Source organism: Mercenaria mercenaria, chromosome 9, assembly GCF_021730395.1.
Source record: "Mercenaria mercenaria strain notata chromosome 9, MADL_Memer_1, whole genome shotgun sequence".
Taxonomy (NCBI): domain Eukaryota; kingdom Metazoa; phylum Mollusca; class Bivalvia; order Venerida; family Veneridae; genus Mercenaria; species Mercenaria mercenaria.
In genome coordinates, this window is record NC_069369.1 from 53,180,243 (window position 1) to 53,201,076 (window position 20,834).

General features: G+C 34.4%; 1 protein-coding gene across 1 annotated transcript; it reads right to left on the bottom strand.

The window, feature by feature from the left end:
- Positions 1-6,802: 6,802 nt before the first annotated feature.
- LOC128559284 (alkaline phosphatase, tissue-nonspecific isozyme-like) lies at positions 6,803-12,514 on the bottom strand. The gene is made up of 5 exons (XM_053550566.1): positions 12,467-12,514; positions 9,319-9,582; positions 8,787-8,964; positions 7,690-7,859; positions 6,803-7,006 (listed from the first exon to the last, which is right to left on the bottom strand). The coding sequence occupies exons 1-5, from the start codon at positions 12,512-12,514 to the stop codon at positions 6,803-6,805; spliced, it is 864 nt and encodes a 287-aa protein (XP_053406541.1).
- Positions 12,515-20,834: the final 8,320 nt, after the last annotated feature.

The window sequence follows — 20,834 nt, forward strand, 5'->3', positions numbered from 1 at the left end:
AGCTGCTGCCTGTAACATTAGGTTACAATATATAGCTAAGACGATACGATGATGCCAATAGCCATCTTTCGTTTTCTCGCCTTTATATTTGCTACTGCTATAACGTGCCATAATGTAACTTCATAAAACATATTTTTTCCTGAAAGAAGCATATGCATTTCCAAGTATTAAAATAAAGTAATATGTCAGCGTATATAGGATATCGTCAAAAGTGTTCTCAAAATGACATACGCTTAGTATAGCTAAAACAAAGTGCCACAAAATAACACAAACATAAGATTTTCGCCTTTGTATTTAAATGTTGTAAGAATAATAATAATAAATAATAATAATAACTTTATTTTAAGAAGGTGACATATTAAGAGTATATAGTATACATACAACTTATTTCCAATATGGCCTTCTATATAAATGTAAAACGCAGTATCTACAATAATAAGAGTATCAGTAGCACAATTTTAACGACAAACACACTTTAAAAAACAAACTCGATTTGAAATGATTTTACGAGGAGAATAAATCAGTGTAATTCATTTTCATACATGTACATTCATCCATCAATTTCATAAAATTTAAAAGCTACCCTATGTCATAAAAATGCATGATTATTGATGAAGATTAAAAAAGAAAATAAAATAAATAAATCTCAGTATTAGTAACGTTGTTCCTGTAATAAACAATCCTTAATTTTTCGTTAAAATGTTAATAGATTATCTTGCAGTTTGATGTTTGATGGAATTGAATTCCATTAATGTGTGGCTTTGTATGAGAATGTTTGTTTCAAGTAGTTTGTTCGGGGCTTCAGCAAAGAAAGATCTTTATGTGACGAGGAACGAAGATTATATCTATCGTTGTGAGCAAAAGATAATAATTCAGGCATATATTTTGGTACAAGGTTATGGTCACATTTAAAAACCAGTACAGCCATGTGATAATTGCATCTGTTTTCAAAAGTGAGCAGATTCAGATTTTTGAACACGCTACTTGCGGATACATTTTTTCGTTATTACACGAATTGCCCTCTTTTGTATATTATATATTTTATCAGTATCTGATTTACAGGCTAGCCCCCATACAGTACTGCAATAGTCCATGGTTGACATAATGTTATCTTTCATTCATATAACATTAATTTTTCTCCTGCACTTTTATCACTGACGTATCAGTTCTGGTGACAATCTGTTAGGTAAGTCACTGATTTCTCAACTGCATCTGTATTTCATTGCTCGAAACTACTGATTCTGTTAATTGTAAAAAAATATGTTAGAATATGGTGCCCTTCAGTCCTCTGTATAGAAAAGTATAAAGGTTTATTATACATTCTTATTGCATTGGAATTCAAATTTTCAAATATTAGTAATACAATTGTCAGTTAAATTGTCATTAGAGCTTCACATGAAAGCTTTCAAATGTCTTTAACCCTTAGCCTGCTGCAGGCGAATTTAACAGCCTTTGCAAACAGCTTGGAACCAGATCAGACGCCGATTAAATCGGCGTCTGATCAGGTTCCAAGCTGTTTGCTACTCTGACAATATTTCTTCCAGTTTTGGAGCAAATTGAATGAACTTTACAATTTTAGCAGACGACATTTCCAGCAGACGACAATTTATCTAGCATGCTAAAGGTTAATATATAAAACATATTTTATTAGTCTTCATCATTAATAATTCATACCATATCCGTACAACTGCACTTGATGATAACATTGTTCACATAATCTTAAAAATAATCATTTAACTTCTATGACATTTTTTCTGCCCCATTCGATACGAAACTATGAGATTCTCTTCCTCAAACATCGTTTTACAGAAGGTAAAATTTTCAAGTAATAGTCTTTTAAATATATGTCAATTATACTTTTTGTGCGTTGGTATGCTTACTTATAACCGAGTGTGATATTTGACACCATACGATAAGTTTAATGTTAGAATGCATGCATATTTGTCATCACAAAATATTTCATTTTCTATGGTGGCATATTTCTGCCAACCACATATCCACTTATTTATCTCGAAATTTTTCGTAAAAATGTCACTTATTCAGATATAATTAACTAGGTATCTTGATTTTGTTAGTTAGTCAGTTATGATTGGCAATATCCCGTAACCGTCCCCTATCATTACGGAATAAATGAAAACATATAAATGGGCATAACAATTATGCAAATTTATCATTCCAAATCCTATCTATAGGCACAAACCATAAGTGGGGGGTGGTGGTAGGGGATGAGGTGGATATACGCTCATTCATTCTGTCAGAAGATGAGAAAAATGTGAAGCCAGACCAAGACTCGAACCCGGGGAATTCCGTTCCGATAATCTACGGACTGAACTACCCGACCGCCTACACATTTTCTCCCCGTTTCAATATTCCAGTTTTATGCCGTGACATATTTTCCCACCATTTTGAAATTCGTCCTATAATTTCAGCGGGTACTTTATAAATCAAGCAATTACAGGCGTCGGAGACTAACCAGTGTAATGCCGTCAAGGCCCCACGTTGGGCGCCAAATGTACCATTCATTCATTCTGTCACAGGATGAGAAAAATGTGCAGCCAGACCGGGACTCGAACCCGAGGCCTCGGAATACCGTTCCAATGTTGTACCGACTAAGCTACGCGGTCGCCTACACATTTTCTCCTTTTTTCAATATTTAAGTTCTATGCCGTGACAATTCCGTATAGGGGACGAAAAGTCTAACCGTTAATCGCCAATTTGGGTAAGAATATTTTAACTGGATATCAAGCAAACTTTCACAATAACCACTTATTTATGTGAATATGTGGATGGCAGAAGTGGGCACTAACAGTCAGTTTTGTCCTGTTAACATAATTATCTGGATAACACGCAATTTTGCCACTTGTCAGATAATAACTGGATATGTGACAATTTTAGAGAAAACTGTCTACATAAATAAGTGGATATGTGGTTGGCGGAAATATGCCAACATAATTTCCCATTGAGAAATCATGCGTTTTTAGTTTGTCCATATGGGATGGCTGCTATTTATTCATAGAGAAATTTGAGCTGATCAATTGACCTCAAATATATAATTTGTGGTATTATTTGGTATCAAACTGTATACACGAAGAATTCTTGATTTTATTAATTATTAGAACTAGTTTAAAGTATAAACGTATGGTAGTTGTAATTATAGTTATTTCAATTCGGTAAGGAGAATTGACCATTATTGTTCGTAATTACCGAGTGAATGAGCGTTATTTCGGAAAAAAAGTTACTTCAATGTGCTAGGAGAATTGAAAAGATTTGCACGTATATATGGTGTATTTCAATCACGATATTTAATACCTACTTCCTCTCTGTTCGTTTCTTATCGCTTAAGAGTGCCAAGAGTGCAATCTCATTCCTCTGTCCGACTTAGAGTTTGCTCTTATTTTAAAGCCTTTTCTCTTTGTCGCCCGCGACAAAGCGAAAAGGCGAGATATTTGGTATTGGCGCCGTTTCACTTTGTCGCGGGCGCCAGAGCGAAAAGGCGAGATTGAGAACACTATAAGCGAAAAACCACAACGCGAAAAGGCGAAAAAGCGAGATTTTTAACGAGCCTTCGGCGGCAAAGTGAAAAGCGAAAAGGCGACAACGCGCCAATACCAAAAATCTCGCCTTTTCGCTTTGTCGCGGGCGACAAAGCGAAAAGGCGAAGTTGACAGAAATCAGTCACCATGAAAACTTAGTTGATACTTCGCCTTGGAAACCTTCTTAACACCAATTCTCAATTTAACTTTTAATCCATGACTACCTATATACGTTTTTTTTCTATATGTTTACAAATAATAATTATGAATACTCTAGCACAAGAATTTAAACAATGTTAAGAAAATAATTACATACACCCAAGGATGTGTCCCTGTTATTAGAAGAATGCAAGAAGAATGAAAATAGAAACTCACATTTCTGTTTTTTTAGCAACTTCTCTGTCGTCTGCTTCTGAGGTTTAGCTTCTATTAAAAGAAGAAAAGCTAACATACAGGTAGCTAAAAGTAATTTACAAGTGTTCTTCATGTTTCCTCTAAAACATTTATGAAATCAGAAATTTAAATGAAGTGTTTTCTTTTTTCTCAAAGTTAATTAGTTATTTAGTTTCTATTTCAAATTGCCCAAAGGCAATATTTTCTGCGTGTCAGTTTAATGTAAAAATTAAAAATTAATTAGAAAAATTACTCTTCTGACGTGTATCTTCAAAACTCTTATTAGTCTGCCAATATCTTGGGAAAATGTGACTTCTGATGGCATTTTTTGTTAATGCTCGGATATTAGTATTAAAGTGTTCCTTAGAATCGAACATGAAATTTAGAAGGGGCTGTCGCCTTCTAGTGTTCCTCATTACAGTACAATGGGGTCAAAGGTCAAATAAGTGCATTTACAAATAAACTATGCCGCTGTGCACTCGTTTTATTTTCATATACCATCTGAATTGGTTTAAATACTGTGTCTCAATGCCTTTTACTATTTTGTAAACAAAACTGATGATAATATATAAAATATGTATCTAATATATATAATATTATATATAATATTATATAGAATAATATATATCTGGGGAAAGTGGCATATGATGGCAAAGTATGTTTTACTTGATATGTTTGCTAATCTTTATATGTGAATGAACTAGTGAAATATTTTTGAAAATGTTGTATCATATGGTTATTTCAATGTTATTTCAAGGTCACAGACATTTCAAGGTCAAAACTGAACTTTTAAAAATGACTTCTAAGTTATTAACAGTAGCAAAATGGTGCGTATATTAACAATATACACGACAACTTTTCTGACTCCATACCTGTTTTTCCCTTTATCGCCCAATTTTGACAGATTTGAATGAATGTTTTACACAATGTTAAATGATTATTCTATTATAATATAAAATAAAAACGATCATAGCCTGATGTAAATTCATTTAACTGTAAGGGTAACAATAATGTAACCCTTAAATTAAAAGTCATATTGGTAAATTCTAAATCACAGTAGTACATATTGATCCTATTAATTCAATGATATTAAAATTATTATATTCTGAATGTTCAACTCTCTTTAGTTGTAATGGAACATCTGTTAATATTTTCAGTATGTACATATTAATTTTTATCAGCTTTGTGAGGTCATTAATGACACCAAATTAATGATAAAATTGTTTAATCCCGCAGGTGACAGTACTTGCCGCATACAAACCAGCACCAAGTTGCATTCATTCAGTGACTCTTTTTTTTTGATAGCGGGACGTGGGGGTACCTTATTTAAACAGACATGGCACAACGAGTGTACGAACAATTGATATCTATGGTGGCTGATTTCTGCCATCTCGTTCTGGCGTGTTGGCGCGTTTGCAGGGCGCCAGAACGCCAGGACGACAATTATGCGCGCCAAGACGACAAACAAGGCATTTGTCGTTCTGGCGGGGGCGCCAACACGCTAAATTGGGAAGTTGTCGTCCTGGCGTTCTGGCGTCTTAGCGCGTTTGCAGGGCGCCAAGACGCCAACACGCCAGGGCGACAATTATACGCGCCAAGACGACAAATTCCATATTTGTCGTTTTGGCGCGTTCACTTGTCGTCTTGGCGTGTTGGCGCGTTGGCGGGGGCGCCAAGACGCCAACACGACAAGTGAACGCGCCTATTGTGATATAGTTCTTTTTTTACAATAAGTCAGGCTTTTATCATCATATTTTAGGTATTTCCAATTAAGTAGCACATTTCAAGAACTAGATTTTCTATCACCGAAGCTCTTAATGCGATATTTGCATCATTTTTAATCTAACAATTCACGACGCTATTTTTGTTTCGATCTTTTTTTATCTTAATAAATTTTATAAATAAATGGATGTGTGGCCAGATTTATTTCCTTGAATTAATTCAAATAATTAACTGATTCAATTAATTAATTAATCAATTGATTCAATTAATTAATTGAAATTCAATTGATTTATAATTGCAGAAGTATGCAGAAAAATTATACAGCGTTAGTGGGAACTAAACTCTATTTTTTTTTGTCATGCTCATATCATATAAACCTAAATACATGTCATACTGGTTCATGGATTTGTTAGTTAAAGTTATTTGTTCATTGTCTACCTGGATGCAAACTTCCTTAAATCCTCTGCTTTTTGAAATATTAAAAATAGTTAAACTTTTAAATGTACTGCTGGAAACTTGGACATCACGTAATTTCAATTAATACTTACGTAAGAGAAATTGGCACCTATAAATACGCAAAAAAAAAAATGGAAAAAGCATTAAGTTATTACCAATTAAAGTTACAAGGCATTTCCAACGTTTTTTTTTTTTTAAATCATTTACCCCTGTGTGCATACCAACATCCAAAAGTGTTAAGTATGTGTACATGTCTGTCACTCTAACAGTCAATACTGTTAACTATACAAATCATTTTGTGTGCATGTCTGTCATTCATTCCAACAATCAAGACTGTTAACTATGTGAGTCATTATGTGTGCGTGTCTGTCATTCCAACAATCAAGACTGTTGCCTATGTGAATCATTATGTGTGCGTGTCTGTCATTCCAACAATCAAGACTGTTACCTATGTGAATCATTATGTGTGCGTGCCTCTCATTCCAACAATCACTGTTAGCTATGTGAATCATTATGTGTGCGTGTTTGACATTCCAACAATCAAGACTGTTAACTATGTGAGTCATTATGTGTGCGTGCATGTCATTCCAACAATCAAAACTGTTAACTATGTGAATCATTATGTGCGCGTGCCTGTCATTTCAACAATCAAGACTGTTAACTATGTGAATCATTATGTGTGCATGTCTGTCATTCCATCAATCAAGACTGTTAACTATGTGAGTCATTATGTGTGCATGTCTGTCATTCCAACAATCAATACTGTTAGTTATGTGTAAGTCTAATAATGATACCTCTATGAGATCCCTTCCATCTTGTCTCTGGGCTGGATCAACACTGTTTGTTTCTGGATCTTCTTTGCTGTCAGGGAGAAAGAATTTTCTTCCTCCACCTAGAATTACCTGACCAGTCACAGAAGAAACAAATAAATAAGTGGAGAATCAAGATAATTGTTGTACATACACGTATACTTTCTCAAGATATTTTATCGGTCTGTGATTCAACAGTGTGTGCTCTGACATACTTAACACTTATAAAACATTTAGGTTCTGTACACAGTAGACGCTCCAATGTCAATGACTTCGCTTCTAAGAACAATAAGAACAGATACATACAGATGGATCTTACAACTTTCATAGGCTGAGATAAAAAGTTTTCCTAAGAGAAATATTTAACAATTAATGGTAGTATTGCAGAAACTAAGGACTCTAAATACCTAACCTACAATTAGGCAAACTAATATTAACACAGCTTTTTGTTAAAATTATTTGATTACTTTCCCTACCATACTCTGATCTAAGGAATGAACTAACCCTTTCCCTATAACGTTGCGTTCCGTTTCTGACTAGCAGACCTTCAGATAGATTAACATTTGCATTATTTGAAGGGTTTGCTACACATGTTGACGTAAGGACCAGCATGCCTACAGGCTAGCAGGTTTTCCGACAGACAGCTGGATAGATCTGAAGTAAATAATGACTAGTTGGCCATCGGACTGTTTCGCCTTCTGACCAACAGGCTTTCGGACAAGCGGGCGAGAAAAATATAGAGTTGAATTATTTAGTGGGTGCTTCTTACTACTAACATTTATATCTGGATTGTCTTCGATGAGCTGCCTAGCAATATCTTTACATGGTGCATCGTCCTTCGTCATTTCAGTGTCGCCCTCCCAGTCTCGGTTTGGTGTTTTAGCATAAGCGGCGGCTGGTGTGGCATGTGTAACTCTAGCTGTAGTTACAATTCCGGTTCGTTTACCTATGTAACGACAAAATAAAGTAGAGCCTGGTGCTGTCAAATGAATGATCGCTTATTGCTATAATTACAAGTAGCACTTGACATGCGCCGCGATGCTTTCTCTGTTTTCAAAATCCAAGTTCTTTTACCTGCTGATCGAAAAAGATGGAAAAAATCGGGTGTTGCTTTTAAAATAAATGCAATATTGCTATTCTAGTGACCTTGAAAATGAGAATGCATAAACAGTTACAACAATAACATCACGAGCTCCTCCCCAGAGTGGTAACGAGTTTTAATTGACGCTAAATTACGCAACTGAAATAAAACACGTCTTGTCAAATGTTCATATTTGCTAGAGAGTCCATGTCTGTTAAGATACCACTTGCATGAAGAAATCACTACTTTTATTATTTCCTTGTAGTGTTGTCGAATAACACATTATGTCATATAAAGAGACCACCTGAGCCGCACCATGAGAAAACCAACATAGTGCATTTGCGACCAGCATGGATCCAGACCAGCTTGCGCATCCGCGCAGTCTGGTAAGGATCCATACTGTTCATTTTCAAAGCCTATTGCAATTACAGAAACCGTTAGCGAACAGCATGGATCCTGACCAGACTGCGCGGCTGGTCGCAAATGCACTATGTTGGTTTTCTCATGGTGCAGCTCATTTGCTCTTCCCTAAGGATGTCTCCTGATACAAGATGAACTTTATACCGAATTTTCTTTTGAAAGCAGGACATCAATTCATCCGCTGTCTTGGTTCAGTGCTATATATATGTACTTTACTTCTTACATGTGGGTCCAATTGATCAAAGAAACTAGCTTATTTTTACTCAGCCCCATGGCCAAATGTATGAAATGTTCTACTGTCATTGATGTATTTAGAGATGCTGTGACCTATGCATCAAGAGATCTAGTATTTCTGTAATTTAAGAATTTTACCTGCAGCCTGGGCCCAATGAAGCAAAGAGTCTAACTGTCCAGCATTTTCCGATGCAGCACAGTCTGAATATACTGCTCGTCCATCGAGTCCTAGAGTTGCAACATTTGTTTTCACACCGCATAGCATAGCTGTAGCCGTACCAGCAGAGTCTGGTGTCATAAAGTCGACGTTGTATGTCTAATAATAATAATAATAATGATAATATTGGTAGTAGTAGTGGCGGTGGTGATGGTGGTGTGATGGTAGGAGTGATGGCAGTGGCTGTAACAGTGGAAATGCTACTACTGCTACTTCTACAATTCAAGTCATCACACACCTACAATTTAACACATTAACGCGCAATACATTTTTGCTGAATATATATGAATAAATTGTTTTAGATATCTTATTGTAGAAGGAATGACAAAGACTTTTCTATTTCGTTAGCTCATGGCATCAGGAAAACCACGCGCAAATGAAGCAAAGCGATTAACGTATAGACCTTCATTTAAAATCTGTTCTCCAGCATAACTTGTATACAATAATTATTACCTTGGATAAAGCTACGTTGTCGAACTCTTCAAAAGACAGAACATTTTCCTCTCCAGGTCTACCGTTATTCTGACCATCTAGTATTCTGGCAGCTGTCACCGTTGAAACGCCCATTCCATCTCCAATGAAAATAATTATATTCTTGGCTATGTTGGTGTTCTTCTTTTTGTTTATTTCCTCTTCGATATCTTTGAAACCTTGCCTGAACCATGTCGACTTTACTGAAGTAAGAGAGTGAGGTTTGAGTACAACAGGAAAAGTATGCTTAATAAAAATACAAATATATTTCTGAAAAGCATATCGTTGAAATTTAGGTGGAATAAATGTAACTTTCTCCGATAAACAAAGAAATACGTTTGTGTGATATATTTTGAAAACGATGATAATTCTTCCTTTCAATTAAGAAAATAGCATTAAAATAGTTAAGAATTAGTTCCGCTGGTTAAAAGCTAGTTCGGTCGGGTGTCGGAGACTGTCACACGGGTGGTAAACGCGCAATCCAATTCCAGCTGGGAATACGCTTAAAATGGGTTGCTCGACTTCCGGTGCTGGTGTTGCGCGTCAAATTATACAAAATCGAGGTAGGTGGGTTTTTGCTTTTGTAATTAATGACATATTTACGAGTGTTTTCGAAAAAAAGCAAAATGCTATTCGACATAAAAATGAATAAAGATCATAATTTATTATTATGTGTGAAATACCAACTTATTAATCTAAGAATCAGCCATGTTATCACGAAAACTCTGCTGGCTCGAACTGTCAAAAAAGTTTGGAATCATGAAAAATGCAAATTTTCTAACTCGTGTGCCTTTTTTTCTGGAAGTATGACGTTTCTAATGATCAAACACGTGTAAAACAGTCATGAAAATTACATACACTTGAATGAAATGTTCCGTTTGGGGGAAAGCTGGAACTGGATTGCGCGTTTACCGCCCGTGTATCAGTATACGATGCTACTAAGCTGCTGCCTGTAACATTAGGTTACAATATATAGCTAAGACGATACGATGATGCCAATAGCCATCTTTCGTTTTCTCGCCTTTATATTTGCTACTGCTATAACGTGCCATAATGTAACTTCATAAAACATATTTTTTCCTAAAAGAAGCATATGCATTTCCAAGTATTAAAATAAAGTAATATGTCAGCGTATATAGGATATCGTCAAAAGTGTTCTCAAAATGACATACGTTAGTATAGCTAAACAAAGTGCCACAAAATAACACAAACATAAGATTTTCGCTTTGTATTTAAATGTTGTAAGAATAATAATAATAAAAAATAATAATAACTTTATTTTAAGAAGTGACATATTAAGAGTATATAGTATACATACAACTTATTTCCAATATGGCCTTCTATATAAATGTAAAACGCAGTATCTACAATAATAAGAGTATCAGTAGCACAATTTTAACGACAAACACACTTTAAAAAACAAACTCGATTTGAAATGATTTTACGAGGAGAATAAATCAGTGTAATTCATTTTCATACATGTACATTCATCCATCAATTTCATAAAATTTAAAAGCTACCCTATGTCATAAAAATGCATGATTATTGATGAAGATTAAAAAAGAAAATAAAATAAATAAATCTCAGTATTAGTAACGTTGTTCCTGTAATAAATCCTTAATTTTTCGTTAAAATGTTAATAGATTATCTTGCAGTTTGATGTTTGATGGAATTGAATTCCATTAATGTGTGGCTTTGTATGAGAATGTTTGTTTCAAGTAGTTTTTCGGGGCTTCAGCAAAGAAAGATCTTTATGTGACGAGGAACGAAGATTATACTATCGTTGTGAGCAAAAGATAATAATTCAGGCATATATTTTGGTACAAGGTTATGGTCACATTTAAAAACCAGTACAGCCATGTGATAATGCATCTTTTTTTCAAAAGTGAGCAGATTCAGATTTTTGAACACGCTACTTGCGGATACATTTTTCGTTATTACACGAATTGCCCTCTTTTTTTATATTATATATTTTTTCAGTATCTGATTTACAGGCTAGCCCCCATACAGTACTGCAATAGTCCATGGTTGACATAATGTTATCTTTCATTCATATAACATTAATTTTTCTCCTGCACTTTTATCACTGACGTATCAGTTCTGGTGACAATCTGTTAGGTAAGTCACTGATTTCTCAACTGCATCTGTATTTCATTGCTCGAAACTACTGATTCTGTTAATTGTAAAAAAATATGTTAGAATATGGTGCCCTTCAGTCCTCTGTATAGAAAAGTATAAAGGTTTATTATACATTCTTATTGCATTGGAATTCAAATTTTCAAATATTAGTAATACAATTGTCAGTTAAATTGTCATTAGAGCTTCACATGAAAGCTTTCAAATGTCTTTAACCCTTAGCCTGCTGCAGGCGAATTTAACAGCCTTTGCAAACAGCTTGGAACCAGATCAGACGCCGATTAAATCGGCGTCTGATCAGGTTCCAAGCTGTTTGCTACTCTGACAATATTTCTTCCAGTTTTGGAGCAAATTGAATGAACTTTACAATTTTAGCAGACGACATTTCCAGCAGACGACAATTTATCTAGCATGCTAAAGGTTAATATATAAAACATATTTTATTAGTCTTCATCATTAATAATTCATACCATATCATACAATGCACTTGATGATACATTGTTCACATAATCTTAAAAATAATCATTTAACTTCTATGACATTTTTTCTGCCCCATTCGATACGAAACTATGAGATTCTCTTCCTCAAACATCGTTTTACAGAAGATAAAATTTTCAAGTAATAGTCTTTTAAATATATGTCAATTATACTTTTTGTGCGTTGGTATGCTTACTTATAACCGAGTGTGATATTTGACACCATACGATAAGTTTAATGTTAGAATGCATGCATATTTGTCATCACAAAATATTTCATTTTCTATGGTGGCATATTTCTGCCAACCACATATCCACTTATTTATCTCGAAATTTTTCGTAAAAATGTCACTTATTCAGATATAATTAACTAGGTATCTTGATTTTATTAGTTAGTCAGTTATGATTGGCAATATCCGTAACCGTCCCCTATCATTACGGAAATAAATGAAAACATATAAATGGGCATAACAATTATGCAAATTTATCTTTCCCAAATCCTATCTATAGGCACAAACCATAAGTGGGGGTGGTGGTAGGGATGAGGTGGATATACGCTCATTCATTCTGTCAGAAGATGAGAAAAATGTGAAGCCAGACCAAGACTCGAACCCGGGGAATTCCGTTCCGATAATCTACGGACTGAAACTACCCGACCGCCTACACATTTTTCCCGTTTCAATATTCCGTTTTATGCCGTGACATATTTTCCCACCATTTTGAAATTCGTCCTATAATTTCAGCGGGTACTTTATAAATCAAGCAATTACAGGCGTCGGAGACTAACCAGTGTAATGCCGTCAAGGCCCCACGTTGGGCGCCAAATGTACCATTCATTCATTCTGTCACAGGATGAGAAAAAAAGTGCAGCCAGACCGGGACTTTGAACCCGAGGCCTCGGAATACCGTTCCAATGTTGTACCGACTAAGCTACGCGGTCGCCTACACATTTTCTCCTTTTTTAATATTTAAGTTCTATGCCGTGACAATTCCGTATAGGGGACGAAAAGTCTAACGTTAATCGCCAATTTGGGTAAGAATATTTTAACTGGATATCAAGCAAACTTTCACAATAACCCCTTATTTATGTGAATATGTGGATGGCAGAAGTGGGCACTAACAGTCAGTTTTGTCCTGTTAACATAATTATCTGGATAACACGCAATTTTGCCACTTGTCAGATAATAACTGGATATGTGACAATTTTAGAGAAAACTGTCTACATAAATAAGTGGATATGTGGTTTTGGGGGAAATATGCCAACATAATTTCCCATTGAGAAATCATGCGTTTTTAGTTTGTCCCTATGGGATGGCTGCTATTTATTCATAGAGAAATTTGAGCTGATCAATTGACTCAAATATATAATTTGTGGTATTATTTGGTATCAAACTGTATACACGAAGAATTCTTGATTTTATTAATTATTAGAACTAGTTTAAAGTATAAACGTATGGTAAATTGTAATTATAGTTATTTCAATTCGGTAAGGAGAATTGACCATTATTGTTCGTAATTACCGAGTGAATGGCGTTATTTCGGAAAAAAAAGTTACTTCAATGTGCTAGGAGAATTGAAAAGATTTGCACGTATATATGGTGTATTTCAATCACGATATTTAATACCTACTTCCTCTCTGTTCGTTTCTTATCGCTTAAGAGTGCCAAGAGTGCAATCTCATTCCTCTGTCCGACTTAGAGTTTGCTCTTATTTTAAAGCCTTTTCTCTTTGTCGCCCGCGCCATACAAACAGAAAATCGCGTTCACTTTTCGGCGCCTTTGGTCGCGCGAAAAGCGAAAACGAGCTTCGGCCAAAGGGCGGAAAAAAGGCCGAAAGTAAGGCAAGTGAAATCAGTCACCATGAAAACTTAGTTGATACTTCGCCTTGGAAACCTTCTTAACACCAATTCTCAATTTAAACTTTTAATCCATGACTACCTATATACGTTTTTTTCTATATGTTTACAAATAATAATTATGAATACTCTAGCACAAGAATTTAAACAATGTTAAGAAAATAATTACATACACCCAAGGATGTGTCCCTGTTATGAGAAGAATGCAAGAAGAATGAAAATAGAAACTCACATTTCTGTTTTTTTAGCAACTTCTCTGTCGTCTGCTTCTGAGGTTTAGCTTCTATGAAAAGAAGAAAAGCTAACATACAGGTAGCTAAAAGTAATTTACAAGTGTTCTTCATGTTTCCTCTAAAACATTTATGAAATCAGAAATTTAAATGAAGTGTTTTCTTTTTTCTCAAAGTTAATTAGTTATTTAGTTTCTATTTCAAATTGCCCAAAGGCAATATTTTCTGCGTGTCAGTTTAATGTAAAAATTAAAAATTAATTAGAAAAATTACTGTTCTGACGTGTATCTTCAAAACTCTTATTAGTCTGCCAATATCTTGGGAAAATGTGACTTCTGATGGCATTTTTTGTTAATGCTCGGATATTAGTATTAAAGTGTTCCTTAGAATCGAACATGAAATTTAGAAGGGGCTGTCGCCTTTAGTGTTCCTCATTACAGTACAATGGGGGTCAAAGGTCCCAATAATGCATTTACAAATAAACTATGCCGCTGTGCACTCGTTTTTTTTCATATACCATCTGAATTGGTTTAAATACTGTGTCTCAATGCCTTTTATATTTTGTAAACAAAACTGATGATAATATATAAAATATGTATCTAATATATATAATATTATATATAATATTATATAGAATAATATATATCTGGGGAAAGTGGCATATGATGGCAAAGTATGTTTTACTTGATATGTTTGCTAATCTTTATATGTGAATGAAAATAGTGAAATATTTTTGAAAATGTTGTATCATATGGTTATTTCAATGTTATTTCAAGGTCACAGACATTTCAAGGTCAAAACTGAACTTTTAAAAATGACTTCTAGTTATTAACAGTAGCAAAATGGTGCGTATATTAACAATATACAGGGACAACTTTTCTGACTCATACCTGTTTTTCCTTTATCGCCCAATTTTGACAGATTTGAATGAATGTTTTACACAATGTTAATTGATTATTCTATTATAATATAACAAAAAAAACGATCATAGCCTGATGTAAATTCATTTAACTGTAAGGGTAACAATAATGTAACCTTAAATTAAAAGTCATATTGGTAAATTCCAAATCACGTAGTACATATTGACCCTATTAATTCAATGATTTTTAAAATTATTATATTCTGAATGTTCAACTCTCTTTAGTTGTAATGGAACATCTTTTAAATATTTTCAGTATGTACATAATTAATTTTTATCAGCTTTGTGAGGTCATTAATGCACCAAATAATGATAAAATTGTTTATCCCGCAGATGACAGTACTTGCCGATACAAACCAGCCCCAAAGTTGCATTCATTCAGTGACTCTTTTTTTTTGATAGCGGGACGTGGGGGGTACCTTATTTAAACAGACATGGCACAACGAGTGTACGAACAATTGATATCTATGGTGGCTGATTTCTGCCATCTCGTTCTGGCGTGTTGGCGCGTTTGCAGGGCGCCAGAAACGCCAGGACGAAAAATTATACGCTCCAAGACGACAAACAAGGCATTTGTCGTTCTGGCGGGGGCGCCAACACGCTAAATTGGGAAGTTGTCGTCTGGCGTTCTGGCGTCTTAGCGCGTTGCAGGGCCCCAAAGGGACGCCAACACGCCAGGGCGACAAATTATACGCGCCAAGACGAAAAAATTCCATATTTGTCGTTTTGGCGGTTCATTTGTCGTCTTGGCGTGTTGGCGTGTTGGCGCGTTGGGGGGGGCCAAGACGCAACACGAAAAGTGAACGCGCTATTGTGATATAGTTTTTTTTTACAATAAGTCAGGCTTTTTCATCATATTTTAGGTATTTCCAATTAAGGTAGCTCATTTAAAGAACTAGATTTTCTATCACCGAAGCTCTTAATGCGTATTTGCACCATTTTTTTTTAACAATTCACGACGCTATTTTTGTTTCGATCTTTTTTTATCTTCAGCTTTGCTTCTACACTCTCACTTCCATTCAAAAAAAAGTTGAAAAACGAATCAGATCGTTACAATTTTCAGATCGGACATATGGTTTCAGACATTGTGGAAACAAAGCTTGGGGTCTCGACACTGAAACATTAGTCATTCAGATGTTTTATAAATAAAATGAAAAATAAAAGTATAAAAAACATCAGAATGTTGCTTTAGAATTTTTTATTAACAGTAAATTCAGGCTCGTTCAGTGATACATTGAAGTTATACCTTCCGATATTTTCTGATTACTGACATATGATGGTTTCAGCTAATAAAAATGATGAAATATGGTGGTTCGATAGTTGCCAAGAGATAAAAAGCGTAAAATTAGCTTCCTTTAGGATGAGAAGAGCATAAAGGGAAGAGATTTGAAATTCAGAATGATGGATTTTAATAAACAAATAATGCCGATTGATAAATTTATGTCAGGCTAACCCGTCCTAAGCTTGTGAAGTGTTATGGATTTAAAATTTATTTTTTTTTATATAAGGGTACAAGTTATTTCTATATAAGGGAAATTCTTTCCAAAACATTCCGCACGGGAATTTAATTGACAATATTTTTTTTCACGTTTAAGGCTACAATATCATTAGCTAACAATTGTTTATATTATAACATCAGTAGTTTCCTTCATGATACATTGGTAAGTTTGCTCCACACGGTTCTATCACCAACCAATTAATTGGAAATTAAAGGTGTTGAAACAGGAAAAATACATTCTTTACCCTATATTCACGGTCATAAAGATCATATAATAACATTCGATATACTATCGAATTCACTGAAAATTTATCAAGCCGTTTTGAAGTTTGACATCTAAGAACCAACATAAACAATATTTACAAAATTGTAGATACTGAAAACACTTGAAAAGCGGTTACAAGTTCTTAATAATAAAATAGCCAAATCCCAAAGTGTGCAAGGAATAATTTCTTAGCTGATTAAAAAAATATGAAAAGTACATTTTTCATGCTGATGCACATGCGTAAACCAATGGAATAGAGTTTTGATTGACGCATGGACAGTTTTAGATAATGCTTGAGAGAATTTTCACATTTCTTTTATCTCACAACAGACTTAATCACACCGAGTTTGCTATATTTACGTTCTGGAGTTCTATGCCTCCGAAGGAATCTTTAGATCTGTCAACATTTAGTACAGTAAAACGGTTTTCGCTAGAGTTTGATAGGACAAGCAACATGTGTTCGAGATATCGTAGTACAAGCTAACGTGAAGTATACATTATATAGACCTTACATCGAGTTCGGGCGAGCAAAAGTAGTAATTGGAAAATCCGATTTGAGCAAACGAGTTTGACTGTACTAGTCTTTTAAAATACAGTCAAACCTGTCTATAAAGACCACCCTTAAGAGAAACAAAAAATGGTCTTAATTGACAGGTGGTCTTTGTTCACAGGTAAAATATAGTATAAAATGTTAAAATAGGAAACAAAACCAGTAGTCTTTAGAGCCCGGGTAGTCTCTGTTCAGAGGTGGTCTTTAGCACAGGTTGACTGTACGCAACATAGAATTTTTCTATCTGTACTGTTCATACGACAATCATACAGGTAACCAACTTGCATTATGGAAACTGTTAGCAGAAAACGGAAATTTTAGAAGCATGGGGAAAAAATAACTTCCTTAAATGAACAAAATAAAAGGGGCGTACGAAAATTTAAGCTCATTCTATACAAATACCTTTGTCGTTTTGAAAATTTTGCCCGTCTGCAATAAATTTATTTGAAGTAATCTATTTTACCTCTGAGATTCATAACTATCACCCAAAAATTACAAGTTAGTATTAAAATGTAGCAAAAATTGCAAGTATCTGAAGTTTATAACAAAAATGCACTTATGACCTTTGAACCCTTTTGCTGTGACCTACTATGACCCTTAGAAGGCGACAGCCCCCCTGAAAAGTTTCCAATTTTTATAAAGTTAACAATGAACATGGCTGTCGGGCATTAACAAAAAATGCCCTCAAAGCCCAAATTTTTAGGCCTCTTTTTGGGATTATAGGCAGACTATATGCTAAAAATTTTCTACTACAAATTAAGAAAAAAAAAAAAATTGTTGAGTGATATTTTATTGGACTGATTTCAAACAATATATTGAAAGACGTTTTTTCTTTTCTTTTTAAAGTGCAAGACAATGTTGCAATAGTGCAGCTGACACATTCGGGGGAATAAACAATAAACACCTCTCCACGTCATTGAAAAAGTGCAGCACTCTTGAATGAAACGATCTGTATGGCACTGCTTTGCGAGCCTATTCATAGAGTACCTTCTCAGTAGGTATACCCATACTGGATTAATGTCGGTTAGATGGTCGAAATATCCACCAACATGTCTGACAAAGGTGCACTGTGATATTAGAGTCCTTTAAACGAACCCCTCTTCCGTAATTTAAAAGTACCACTAAAATAAAGGCCAAATCTGCTAATCATATTGCTGTGGAATATTTACGTTTAGTTAAAAGTACTAGATATTACAGAAAAGATATATCACCTCTTATTTGAGTAAGAGTGTACAGATTATCAGAAATTATCTACAATATAATAAAAGAAGCCAATACAGACTGACAATTAAAAGATTACAAAAGAGTCCTTGAAATAAAAATACTTAGCTACTAGTAATATAGTAAAATATCTTACAACAGGTGAATATGTCTAATTGTTATGACAACAAACTTTATGTGAATTTGAAAGATGTTGAAGATTCATTACTTTTATTACATAAAAGAAACTGGTGTGAAAATGTTAGAAATGTTTCAAAACTTCGAACATATATCAATTTTAAACACGATTATGAAACTGAAAAATACATGCTATCTTCTGTAACAAAGACTGAACGTTCTCATTTAGCGCAGTTTAAGTGTGGCATTCTACCTCTTAGAATTGAAACAGGACGATATGTTAGCCTTAAGGCCAGTGACAGATTATGTACTCTTTGCACTGAAAATGTTGTTGAGGATGAAACTCATTTCCTACTAAATTGTCCAAGATACAATGATTTAAGAATAAAGTTGCTGTGTAAATCCAGAGAATCGAACAGAAATTTCGATAACTTGTCAGACCTAGAAAAGCTTATTATGTAGTACAAAATCATTTTGTTTATGTTTCAAAATTCTTAGTCGAAAGCATGAATAGACGGAGATTGTATCTTTATAGAAACTAATAAAAAGCAAAAAAAATGAACTATTTAAATTGTGAATATGTATAGCAACTCGTTATATATTTAAATCTAATGTTCTGAATTTGTGTATATGAAATATGTACATGTAAACATTTTTGTGTTTGAAATTAACATTAGTATTAAATTAACATTATTCTTGTGTTTCAAATATTTCGAATCTGTTATTTAAGACGGCAGATATGTTAGCAAGTTCATTTTCTTAAGTAGTTAAGAAACAGACAATTATTTGAAATTATATTACTACAAAAATAATTAAATTAAATGTTCATATTGAGTAGCTATGTAGTTGTGAATACTATTAAAACATTTATCACATAATGACATAATGCAAGTTTTCCTGTTGATAAATTTCCACTTTTTCGCATGTTAATTATCTACCGGTATTTTTCATCATGTACATTGATTTTCGAAAGTTTTAAAATTAAAAGTGACTTATAGGCCCAGCGTGGCCGGGTGTTGTAAAATGTATATTTATATGTATTGGTATTGTACATAACACGATGTCACTATAATAAAATTTACTTATACTTACTTACTTACTTACTTAATAGTGCAGATCTATGTTTCAGCTACAGAATAATATCAAGCTAGAAATAGAAACAAAAGACTATGCCCCAATAATGTTTCTACTGTACAAAGTGTTATTTCGGATCTCCAGTATATTGCAACAGGTTTTTGATGACATTATATTCATATTAGGGGTGGTTAAACAAAAATTCTAGCATAAAACTGCTGTTCTTGTCACTTTTCTGGTGTGTTTTAACAGGAGAGAAAATGTGTGTTAAACAGAGAGATTCTCGCGCTCGCGTGCTGTTATAACACCTTTTTATATATGCACGTTCCGTGGCAAAGCGTAAACGTCTTACGGCCGCAAAATGGATAATTCAAATGGAAATGACGTCAACGTGAAAACGTGGTTTTGCAGAAAGGACAAGCCCTCATGATCGCCAAGTTTCAAGCCACTGCGGTGCAACACCACACATGAACTTTGCCAAAGCAGATCAATGAGAATATGGTTGATGTATTTTGCAGTATAGGTCAACTTCGTATTTAGTTTGTAAAATCTTAGTTTTTACGGCCCATGCCGCCATGGCCGCTAATGCTCGAAACTCTATCGAGCTCAGCTCTCTATTGTAGAATATGGGTGTCTATGAGAACAGTTGATATATCGTTTAATAGATATTTGCGTTGGACATATTGGAAAGATAATTGTACACACGCATTTAAACCGAACGAAGCTAGCATATCCTGTACAAAATGGTCAGTTTTTACGTGTGTATTTTCTTTAACCTTTAGCATGCATGCTGATCTTGGTCTGCGCTGTTCACCATTCAGTCAGTAAATTTTCAGTTAACGCCCCTTTGAATAATGTGTGGTAACTGCCCAAATTGAATGATGGACCAGTCCATTTTAGAAATTTAGCAGGGTAAAGGTTGACAAAGTCAAAGAGGATCATGATGCTCACCAGAGTTACACAACACATACAGGTACATAACAAGAAACGTTTTTGTCAAAATAATTTAAAAAGTTGGTTTCCGCAGAGCCAGTACTAGGAAACCCGACAGACATTTTAGACGGTTACCCAATGCCATGTTTTTGATAAGTCAGAATAATATGAATACTGATGGTAGATGGTCGCCCACGGAGCAATTAGCCTACGATTTAAAAGAA

Bases quoted from the DNA above. Each gene is read 5' to 3' on its own strand.
- LOC128559284 (XM_053550566.1), bottom strand. From the start codon at position 12,514: ATGAATGAGCGTATATCCACCTCATCCCTACCACCACCCCCACTTATG. The intron at 8,965-9,318 runs GTAATAATTATT...TATTATTATTAG, and splicing joins ACAACGTAGCTTTATCCAAG to ACATACAACGTCGACTTTAT. The intron at 7,007-7,689 runs GTTAGTAGTAAG...GTGACTGGTCAG, and splicing joins AAGACAATCCAGATATAAAT to GTAATTCTAGGTGGAGGAAG.